Below are 12,370 nucleotides of genomic sequence, written 5' to 3'. Positions count from 1 at the left end.
GTCTGGGAAACATGTTATAGTTGTTCATGCTTAAATGTGATCAAGAACATAAACCATTGGCTTGCTTTGTCTACAGTAAATTTCTAGCTAGACAGAAATAGTTTTGACAGATAGCCATTAGATAATATTGAAAGAACAAATTTAAAGTACCCTGGTCTCATCAACTATTGAACAAAAGGTGTATAATTACACGGTACACGTGAGTTACATTTGTTTCATAGTACTTTCAATCGTGGTTTTGAGTTTTTATTCAAACAAAAGTTTCCATGTGTAACCAGTTGTAGTGAGAGCAAGTTATGGTAAATATTTTTGATGGCCCTAGACGGCAAGCAAGTGGGCGCATTTCATAAGAGCCACGGCGCCAATATTCATTTACTGGACGAGGGGAGGGTAGCGCATCGCAAGGACAGTTACAACAAGGCGGTGGTGTTCACCGAGTACCCCATCAATATTGGTGGACTGTTTGAAGTGAAAATTGAGGACATAGGGGGCGGTTGGGCCGGTTCGTTGGTAAGCGTGAAATTATTAGAGTAAAACATACATGTCAATGTATTCCACCTTACTTTAGTGTTTCCTAACAAGTGTAGTTAGGTATTGTGTTTGTCACTTCTAATATTGGCTCTATATTTATTGGTAATTCAAGCATCTGAAAATTTGTAATTTAAGAATAATGGAACTTATTATTATTATTATTTATCTAATTTGTCAAAATGACAGGGTGGCACCAAAAGGCGTAGCCTGTACAAGGGTGCTTCCCTCTGAACAATTAACTAGTAAATAAAAATTCTAACTTATAGTATGAAGATATGGCATTGCAGAACAGTTGTATAAGTGGTCAATAAATATTGGGAGACTCCAATACCTTATAAGAAATTTTGACAAAAGAAGTTGAAGAATTTGGCGAATCAGTTATAAGTACATTTTTGTGTATGACGAGTGTGTATAATTGGATGTACAGGCTTATGCCTCTATCCAAAATTTACAATTACGGTATACATGCTCACATCTGTAGATTTGTCAAATTTTCCCTTGTCAAAATTCCTGTCATACCTATAAGGCCACTCCAAATAAATTCTCTGTTTCCCGTCCACTGCCCGCATCTAGTTACTGTCAGCTCTATTATATTCCATTATTCCGTATTCCATTATTTTCCGGTTATTGTTGCATACTGACAGGCTCATTTGAAACCATGTCAGCTCACGTGTCAGCAGTGCTATCAAGTCTGCACAAACTTCACGTTTGTGCTATTTTTGCAATCTCAAAAGGAAGGAACAAGCTTAAGCATGCTTTTATGTAGCTATTTATGGTTGGGCAAGGCAAATAATGGCTTGAAAAGCTGCCAATCTTATAATGAATAATGGAAATGAACCGCCCACCCGTATGCAAATACGCTTGAGTCCAGGACGGGAAACAGAGAATTTATCTGGAGTGGCCTAAAGCTGTGACTGCCTGTATTCTTTATTGAATTTATGCCAAACCATGAAGGATCGGTTAAGGGCATACTCATAATTAATTGTGCTGGGTGAATATTTATCAACCAAGTTTATCGGACTGTATCGTGGTATGTTTATGTGACATTGTCAATCTAGGTATTGTGGTAAATGCCCAAAATATCCCAGACACACTCACCAGACTTTTGGTGCTTTTGGCTGACATCAATAGGCCATTTGGCTTAACCTTTGAGTATATGTGATTTTTTTTAATACATACCACATAAAGCCATGTTTTAATTGTGCAATTTTGCTGGAGTATTACACGTATTATTCATGTAATGTACAGAGAGTACTTGTTATTATGATGATCGTATTTGGTAAATTCCATTGCTGTCTATATACTATGTCGTTCATGGTACTTTTATTACTGCCTTATTAATAGTGATTGTTTGTATCTCCTGTACGTACGTATATGGATTAGAGTAACGGCTACAGAATGTGATAGTGTCCTTATTAGCGAGGTATCCTAATTTTAGGGGACCATGTACAAGTGTCTTGATTATTAAGGTCTCCTGATTTCAGAGGTGTAAATGTGTGTACAATAATACAAATGGGATCATGGAAAGGTGTCCTGATTATCATGGTGTCCTCATTAGTAAGGTGTCCTGATTTCGATGTCCTGTCTGTTTTGGGTGGGTTTATAAATCTCATGTAATTACCACTTTCACACCTCAGATCAAAGGAGCCGCCCAGGCTACATTTCGTATGTAGCCCAGCTAGCTTGGCTAATTATGAAATGTAGCCGGGCTACAACTGGGCAGTGATTATATAGATGTTGAGGCCGAAATCGATTGTGGGGATCGATTAATACTCATGTGATTAGGATGCACAACTTGGATTTCACCATGAAAACCACTTAGACGGAGAGCGTTTTATTATCCTTGCCATCCTACGAGTTGAAAAATGTTGGGCTAAGGTGAGAACTAGTGCCATAGCTTAGTCACCAATTGTTTCAGCACGTATTTGAATACAGACATGTCCCCATCACGAAGCTACCACTTTGCACGGAGTAACCACTCTACAAGCAAGCTTACCTATGTAGGCCTTTAGTGAACTCAGTAATTTTTCCATAAATGATTCAATGGCACTGATTACAACATTAAACTCGCATAACCGAATTTCTCCATTTTATCCTTAGGATATGTCCGTTCATCATAGCCGAACGTAACCAGAACATACTAGCTGCTGAGCCATAATCGAAAATTTTAGGTTTGCATATATAATATATCCAGTGGCTGCACTAGTATTGGTTTGATCGCTCTGTACAGGCTATTAGCTGTAACAAGGGGCATTTAGACTTTGCCTGATATGTATGCCCTTGGTCCTGTGGCCCTCGGGCAGTCAGGCATACATATCAGCCAAAGCCCTTTTGCCCATGTTACAACTATTACATATACTCCACCTTGTTTTCCACGCCTTCAGCAGTTTATCCAATGAGTATGTGTTCATAGCATGTGGTGGTGTAATGTAGCACTAAGTTGTGTCATGTGAGCATGAGATGGTTGCCATAGTGCTTGTATCATCATGAAAGATCCGTCCACTTTTACGGATGCTACAGCAGAAACAGCCATGAAGTGGTAACTAATTTGAGTGTAATGTAAAATATAGTCTAAAGCAGTTATACAGGCACAATGTGGAGTCCGTGCACTACAGTGTCATACCTAAATCCATAGACTCCACATTGTGCCTGTATGACAATCAGGAGCATGTAAAAGTGTCCTGAGTGTCAAAGTGAGGTGTCTTAGTTTCAAGGTGTGTAATTGTGTGCACAGTAATAAAAATGATGCCATAGACAAACATCCAAGACATCCACATTTGTTTATCCTTTTTACTATGACTCCACTATATTCTATGGTGTGATATTGCAGTAATATTGCTTCTATATATGGTAGTAAGTGTTAACTTTTTTTTTGTAATTAGAGAATCGGCATGACTTTGGAATGTCCTGATGACATCAAAGTACCTCTGGGGGCACTAGACCTATACAAGAGTTGTAACTATTGGATATTATCAGCATCTACTGTCCATCATGAAGGTAGAGAACGTAAAGTTGAGTTTAATGTTGAAGAACTGAAAGTTGGTGACACTGTTGGCTGTTCGATACATGAGGATGGTAAACTACACTATTATGTCAATGGTCAAGATAGAGGTGTTAGTTGGGATGATAAAATACCCACCAGTAAAGCATTGTATGGCTTTGCTGATGTTTACGGTGCAGTCAGAAAGATTAGGTCATTATTTCATTATGGTGAGTGTGTAGTGTATGACGTACATATGTATGTGGGTGGGCGTTGGATGCACGTGCATGTGAGCGTGCGTGTGTGCATGTGTGTGGTGTAGTGTGTGTTTGATACCCATTTGTATCTGTTTGTTGTTTCTTTGTGAGAGGAACTTGACTTGTTCCCATTTACCTAGCTGTGCAAAAGTAAACTGTGCAAATTGGGACATGGTGTTAAGCAACTGTACGTGTGTAAATAAAAGGACAGGAATAATCAGTTTTCTGGGGGGGATTCATATTTTATAACAGGTGGAACCATGATTGACAACCACCTCATTACAGTGACCATGTCAAGTTGGTTTCAAACAGAGCGAAAGTGTGCTTCATAACCTCATTAGTAAAGCTGTCTCTATTGAAACTATGCTTTTGGTCCCAAAGGTGGCTCTATTAATATGGTCTCACTATGTAACTGAAATTGTTGGTATGTTTGAGCTGTTCTGTATTGTAGTGTACCATTAGCTATTGCCAAATAAGTTACCATGGAATTGCCATGACTGTACATTAGAGTTTGACTGCTCTATTAGAGTATTTTGATGATCACTTATGAAACTCTTTTGTTCTTACCTGATTAATGATTAATAATTAAGCTCTCTTTGGTCCTCTTTGTCTGTCTTGGTGAAGCTACTGTAGTGTAAATACAACATTGCTGTATTTACTGTGTGGAATACTGTACCGGTACATAGCACTTTAAGTTTAGAAAGTGTTTCCACGCTGTATGAATTTGCTCTTGTATAGAAATACTACATGACTGTATTTGTAGCTGTTTGAGAAAGAGAACTGGCCATACACCACCAATGATATGTGAAACTGAGCCTTTTGAAATATAACTAAACATGGTCCCACACTTGTATCAGTGTATCATATTGACAAGTACTGGTACTAATTTATTTATTCATATTGTTGGATTGTTTTATTAGTACAGTAGACCCTCAGCTATCTTGACAGCCATCTGTCCATACCCTCATTTATAGTGTTGCACTGATAACCGGTTGAATAATCAGTAACAGTCGATATGCAAGTAACGGTATCGGCTACAAAGAGGAAATTATTTGCTGATAACCTAAACCCACAATCAATCATTAACGACAGTAATAAACACGTGACAGTATTAAAAGAAAGCAGTGAATGCAAAGGTAAGAGGTAAACATTTATTTGCTGTACCTGTTTATAACCACTTTGGCTTGTTTATCTGTGAATAGTGTGGCTGTAATAGGCTGTATATATATGTATTGGACGCCCACGCAATTAACCAATCACTATTTGCAAAGGGTCTGGAATCCCACCAAAACTCCATTTGAGAAGCTGACTAGGTGTTTTATAACTACTTGGCTTTCATTTCCATGAAAGGGGTTAGTGGCACACTGGTAGAAAACGTTATAGAATTGTCCACCCACGTAAGTAATTAAATTATTGCAAATGATGACATGAACTTTAGATGATTTTTGTTCCTTCTCCCCTGACCTATAGAATTGAAGAATATCAGTAAATATTGGCATATCAGCTACAGGGATGAGTGAAAAATCGGTATCGGTAAATGTGAAAATATGCATATCGGTGCAACACTACTCATTTATCTGAGATTAGAAATGACTGTTCTATTAGAGTATTTCAACAGAGCTCTCACACAATATGTGCTATTGTCTTACTTTTATCCTCCCTTAACTTACCATAGCGGCCATCTATCTCCCGGTGCACATGATGTTATTACACCAACATATTGGAATACACGTGTTCTCGAAGTTCATCCGGTGAGCTGTTCTCTGTTGTAGACGAGATGCCCGCCTACCACCATGAAATGGACTGTTTATGGAATAATATGCGCTAAGTATATTTATGAAGTAGACTACTGTCAACTAGGACGCTGCAACCCTACGTGTACATGTTAGTGAATTAGTCTGCCATAGCCGCCAGACTCTTGTCTGTATCAATAGTAGGTGCAGCTGGAATGTAGGTGGATAGCCCTTATGCTTCTGTGAATATCACTGTATTGTTAATTTCATGATTGCTGCTGCATACCTCACTCATGAATATGATTAAAACTAAATTGTGATACTGTATGTGAGGGTATTAGTGGTCATGAGTTTTATGATAGAAAAATTTAATTATATAATTTATCCCTTTGAGGACCAAAGCCCAATATATTGGTGCAAGTACATAAGCTGGTATAATTCATTATAACTACTTATCTGTACACAGTAGAAAGAATTCGCTAACACCATGATACTCACCATGAAATTCCTGACAAAATTACACCAACTATCGCTTTGTTTGAAGAGAGTTTCCACTGCTAGGCTGCCAAGAAGTAGCTCTTTCGTTATCATCTGCCATTACTCTACACCTGCTGCTTTGATCGGCCATATCTCAATGGTGCTTCATCCTAGCACATTAAACTAAACGCCATTAGACTCAGCACGTGATGGTAATTCGATTTGTATACAAAAGATCACATGATTACCTCATGAATATGCAATAAAGAAGTGGGCATTCAGTGGGGGTGACATTGCCCATTCATCGCTTCATATCACAAGTACTGTTTTGTGTAGAACAAAACTGTTATGATATTATTGTAGTGTATAAAAATTACCATTAAGTTAATGATCCGTCTTCATTTCACAGGAGACCACTGCTTTCCTTATAACACAAAGTTAAACGTTCCTCCATACTTGAAATTAATTCAGTCTTTGAAGAGATAATTATAATTAATTAAACCAATCTGATACAATCCGATATACTGAATCTAAACACCAATACTGACATGATATACCTAAATTGTAGCCGAAGAACCTAAATTAGGGAACTCTAACATTTTTTACTTTTTTTCTATTTATGCCCTATCTAGTTAAGAAAGTAGTTCAAATTGCTAACAGTCATTGGTTTCCTGTGGTGGCGTGGCCTCAATTAACAACCAAGACAGTAATGCACCCACAAATATTTTAATTCATGCTCCCACTAAGGTCAGGCAAAGTACCTTATAGTGGGAAATTTTCAAGGGATGAAACTTTCGCGAAACTGTACAAAATACAATTTTCACGTTTTTTTTTAATTCACGAAAGTCTAGAAAGCGGGTAATAGCTATGTGTATAAACTGAAACATTTCATGATTACATTTTCACGAAGCTATCATCACTCATGAAATTCGCAAAGGTTTCATTCCTTGAAAGTTTCCAGCTATACGGTAAATTCCTTGTTTCTCATCAGCCACTTCCTCAATTTTGATGTGGACAGGTGGTCATTATTCATAATGACATCATGTTAATAATATTTTTTTTAATTTGTTTTTATACCATATGCCACTAGAATCATGTCATGATATACAAGCCATTTAACTATTTTTACACAGTGTACACTACATAAGTATAAAAATAGAAACGGAAACTGAAATTATGATCTTTTCTTAACCAGTGGTTTGTCACAAGCCGAACTCTGGATAAAACTCATATTGCTCAAGATCCTCAGCAGCATAATATATACAGATTGGATCATAGCCAGCTGAGTAGTAGAGTTTTTCAACAGGGTCTAAGCAATTGTGCTCTCTTACGTGAATACATGAAAACTTATCTGGAAGATCAAGTTCCTGCAGTGTAGCACCACAAATCATCAATCAGTGACTGAAACTCTGGCTTGTCTTGGGCTAACAGTTGAATACAGCAATCGCCAGAGATCACATTCCTCACATTGCAGAAATGTTCTTTACGTGCTGGACACTTGGTGTAAAAGGCAAAGATTTTCTTCTTGGTTGTTGTGTGAGAGACGGTCTGTCTTTTCTGATGTTTCCGCAAATGAAATGTAGTGACTTTCTTCTCTATTCATTGGGTCAGGAAAGTGTTTTAGCTTCTGGAACTGTTCCTTAGGAATCTGAGGAGGTTTACATATTTTACAATGATCTTCCCCACACTTCTTAATTGAAAAAAAAATAGTGTCTTGAATGGCAACAGTGGTCATAAGAGGCTTTTAAACCTTGCTTGCCCTCAATGTCTTTCTTTCTAGTGTCTTTTCTTATAAGCAGAGGGTCAACTAACTGTAGAACCTCCCAGAAGTTGTCAATATCATCACTAGAGTTACTTTTAAACACCTTGAAGTTTTTTCTTTTTAGCTGAAGTCGAGAAATCACATCACTGAGAAGGCATTTTGTTGATTCAAGACTCTTCACAATTTTGTCTTTGAATGGCATGCCTGCTTTTCTGGGAAGTTACAATTCTTCAATGTAGCTTCAATCATTTCAGACCTCATAAGGCCAATACTCTGAAAGCCTAGGTTGAGGATGGACATCATCCTCTCCACTGGATTCTTCCAAAAATTGTGAGGAGCTGTCCTGGATCATTTTGACAGGAAACTGTTTTGTACACTGTAATGCTGTTTTGTTAGTGGATATCTTAGGCAAGAATTGCAGGTGGGTCATGCACTGCTCAGATAGAATAGGTGTACCCTCTGGACACTTCTTTGCTACTTGCTCAATCAAATCACGAACTGAGGTTGCCTGTGCTATGTAGGTTACTGCATCATGTCTGTGCTCATGTACACCAGTGCACTCATTCAAATATACCTTACATTGTTCACAAAACACCGCATACTTGTCTTGTTTGTTTGGTTTAAGTGTCTCAGAATGAATAGAATGCCAGGATCTTTGATTTGTAGAGCCTCTTCAACCCGTGCATCAATTTCACACTCTTCAGTTGTTTAATGCAAACATTTTCAGGTGTCACAGCCTCCAGTGTTACGCCATGTGGAATCTTCCACAAGAACAATTGGTTTCCTAGATTAGACCCTAAGCTTGCTGTGTAGAGTATGCAGGGAACAGTAAGACCCTTCTTTAAGTCTTGTACATACTGGTATTGTACATACTGGTATTTCTTCTTTGCATCTATTGTGCAGAAATCATTAACACCAGTTCTCTCATAACATGGTTTCTCTTTAATGACGTTGTTGAGTGGAGCTATTCAGCAGCTCACTGAAGCAATGATGGGAAGCACATTAATAGCTCCAGAGTCTGAGTCAGGAACAACATTAGAAGCATGTATTAACTTCATGCTTTTACATTTGTCACACAAGTATGCACAATAGTCATCCAACATTGTTGTCAATCGGAACACGCTATCTCTCAGCTCTCTCCACTGTGCTTATTGCATCCAACTACTGATTTGACTTTGTCTCAATGTTTGGACATGTTTTGTAAGGCTCACGTAACTATAATATCATATTTTCGATGCTTGCTTTTCTCAGGGGGTGTTGTATCCCACAAATTTGTCAAATGGCTTGGGGATAGAACATGACTGTTCAAGTGTTGAGTAGTGGTATCCATTGATGTACCATATTACATCACGCAAATCAGCAATGAGTTTCTTACCATGTGTAGAACCACCATCACTCTACTTCCACTTCTTTTGATTGAACATAGTCAAAATGTCATTAAACATTGTATCCTTTTTGTTCCTTGGTGTGGTAACTCACTTGATCTTTCAGTACCTAGTTGACTTCCATCATGGAAAGTGTTATGCCGCAGTGCAGGTGACCATGCTTCAGATTGAGGGTTGGGGGTAACTCCTCTTTCTCTCCACTGAGTCTACAGAATGAACCAAACTGCTGACATACTTCATCTATGGGTAATTTATTGTCCACGGCACATAGGTTGTCTTTCACTGGTCCCACATGTGTGTGAGCTAAACGACTCCGTTGAAGTTTTACAGCAAACTGCTCCAAAGATCCAGCCTGTAGCTTTTCATATAGACTAGAAAAAGTTAATCCTGGTGTAGTATTATAAGCTGCCCATCCACGGTAGTGGTGAGACAAACAAACGCCATAATTAACATGAAGTGCAGCACATGTGTTAAGATCACGTGTGAAATAGGGGGCATGTCATACTAGAATGTAATAATAAAAGTTGAGATGGCAGTGTTTTGGTAGAAGCAGGTGGCTGATGAGAAACAAGGAATCTACTTTGCCTGGCCTAAGATGGTCTGCGCTACTTCATGTAAAGACAGCTGGTTGTTTTCTAGTTCAAATTCATCCCATGGCTACTTTTTATAGCTCACTACTATGATTGCTTGTTGTAGTATTGTAACAACGAACGTTACTGCTTACACATTTTATGGCTTCTCGTAGGGTAGTGCTTTGTTTCAATTAGAAAAACTGTTGTTTCTCTTGTTTGCTGTATAATAGAGAGTATAACATAGCTCAAACATGGCAAAGACCATTCAGTTTTATATCAGTTTTGGTAACTATATCTGCACCAACCGATATTGGCAAAAATCTTCATATCAGCCATCAATACGATATGTATCGGTATATTGGTACACCCCTAATGGATTTGCAAAAAAAGGCTCACAAACAAGTACAAGTTATTAAACTAGAGTAGGGACAATGTAGCACTCCAATGAAAAGTACTGAAACAAGCTGGATTGGAGTAGTGTGTGTTGTCCAATTACTGTAAAACAATAAGAAGCAAATATCCCTACGCCTACTGTACATTTCAATAACAAAATCTTCACAGCACAGTAGGGATATTTGCTTTGTATTGTTGTACAGTAATTAGACATTACACACTACTCCAATCCAGCATGTTTCAGATAGTCCCTACTCTAGTTTAAAATTCCTAGTTTTTAGTTGTATTTGTATAAATGTATGGGCTTCAGTTATCCAAACAATTCACTCATCTGAACACTTTTATCTTTGGGGTTTGGATAACTGATGGTCCACTGTAGTGTTTGTAGGTAGAGCATTTGTATATAACTCAGCTCAGAGGAGAACAAATGCCTCAAGGCACAACACACTCGTCACACTGGTTATGTGCTCCTATTCAAATAAATAATCAAGGGTCTTCTGTAACAGTAGGTCTTGTGTATCAGTATTAGCTGTTTAATTTTTTTTTTTATTGCCAGCTCTCAGACATATACTGGAAGCCCACACAAATCATAATTTAGGCCTCAAACTAAATTATTAGTTTCTCATCGACCGATACTAGAAATAGCAGTATGGGCAGTCAGATTCAAAATTTTTATTAGTAGCTCACATAACACAGAATGCAATGTTTATAGCCTAGTTACTGATGTAACATGTAGCTTAGTAGTTACAATCAGCCACTGATGGTACAAAATTTACAGATGTGGTAAGGAAAATTGTGACACAGGCGGGGATAAGAAACTGACAAAGTTTTTGTGGCCTTATGGTATATTGTCGAAATTTGGTGATGTGTTTTACACAAGACTAAAGCACTGATAGCAATATTTTACTTAATACTTTAATATTTGTCCAAGTATTACCCTTTGCCAAGAGACTTAGAGGAAGGCCAGTGTTGTATTGGATAAGTCTCATGGCGGTATCACTTCACTGGTTTCTTGGTTTTGTGTTCAACTGCAAAATTAAATTTTCACCTTGGAATTCAGGTGTGCAAAATTAGAATACTCCTCCCTCCTTCAATCCTTCCTTCCAAACAGTTTATTGTATATGTACACGTGTGCAGTTCACAATAACAACTATGTCACCACTGAGTAGCTTCATTAAGTGTGTTCATTACAGATGAAAGAATGAACTGTGAAGATGATAGTGACTTGTTAGATGTAACAGGATAGCAATGGATATAGTTGTCTGTATAATTCTTTTATGATCTTTTTATCATATTATGTATGAAATTCTAATCTGATAAACAGTATATAGCTCTATTGTACATAGTAATTTTGTGTGTAACTATAGCTCGGCGGTGATCTCATAATTTGTACTCAGGTGTGCAACAACTGGCCATGTATACACACACTGTGAAAGGTACTATGGTTGTGTTAGTATGGAAGATCTTCACTGTGTTAATTGTATAAGTACTTATGCATGTCCCAGTCCGAGGGTAATGTCGTAGTTGCCATTATCTTGACTTGGGTGATCACTAATGTAACTGACAACACTGTCACTACAATGATAAGTTAGTTGTCTCCCAGCATGGCACTTTGATCCTCCCACACACTGGGTTAGTTTAACATAATCAAATGGTATAGGATGTCTCTACATTAGAGTTAAGAAAGCTCAACTGTTTATGTGGTCACATGGCCAATCACATTCAGTAGTCCAGGCTTGATAGTTGCTGACTTGTTGTATTGGTAGAACATGGCTACAGTCTACAAAGGGTGTGTAAAATGATTGCTTTGTCCTGTGGTGGCATAGAAATAGACACAGACTGATTATGTTGTCATCATATACGCAGTAGACACTGATAGCAATGGCTGCATATTCTATAGCTGATAATCAAAATCAATATAACTACGTAGTTGACTACACTACTCTGAATGAATACTGTGACTGCTTTATTAGAGTTATTGACTGCTCTATTAGAATATCTCAATCTTTTCAGTAATATATAGTACAGTGTGCTGACACCCATTAGTTACGCCACTGGAAATATTTATGGGTGCCAAAGCACCCATGCTTCCTACATCCCTGATTTGTTCATGACCCAAACATGCAATGAAGATTTTATAATATTTAGGAAGATACAAATAATATGATTTCTTGATACAATTGTTCTATAACAGAACATGCATGGAAGCTTATATTAGGTATAATATTATTGAGCAAACTTTTAAATTATACATGAATTTGAGCAACAGTGTTTAATATT

The 12,370-nt window shown here is 37.7% G+C and overlaps 1 protein-coding gene across 1 annotated transcript; it reads left to right on the top strand.

Annotated features, from left to right (window-relative positions):
* The first annotated feature begins 202 nt into the window (after positions 1-202).
* Positions 203-11,416, top strand: LOC136246092 (neuralized-like protein 4). Its single transcript, XM_066037541.1, has 3 exons — positions 203-510; positions 3,414-3,741; positions 11,284-11,416. The coding sequence occupies exons 1-3, from the start codon at positions 313-315 to the stop codon at positions 11,334-11,336; spliced, it is 579 nt and encodes a 192-aa protein (XP_065893613.1). The 5' UTR covers positions 203-312; the 3' UTR covers positions 11,337-11,416.
* Positions 11,417-12,370: the final 954 nt, after the last annotated feature.

Source organism: Dysidea avara, chromosome 15 (assembly GCF_963678975.1).
Source record: "Dysidea avara chromosome 15, odDysAvar1.4, whole genome shotgun sequence".
In the NCBI taxonomy this organism is placed as follows: Eukaryota; Metazoa; Porifera; class Demospongiae; order Dictyoceratida; family Dysideidae; genus Dysidea; species Dysidea avara.
The sequence above is the reverse complement of the archived record's forward strand: the minus strand, read 5'-3'. Positions and strand labels throughout refer to the sequence as shown.

Coding starts and splice junctions, on each gene's coding strand:
- LOC136246092 (XM_066037541.1), top strand. CDS start 313: ATGGCCCTAGACGGCAAGCAAGTGGGCGCATTTCATAAGAGCCACGGC. Junction 511..3,413: donor GCGGTTGGGCCGGTTCGTTG/GTAAGCGTGAAA, acceptor TTTTGTAATTAG/AGAATCGGCATGACTTTGGA. Junction 3,742..11,283: donor TAGGTCATTATTTCATTATG/GTGAGTGTGTAG, acceptor TGTTCATTACAG/ATGAAAGAATGAACTGTGAA.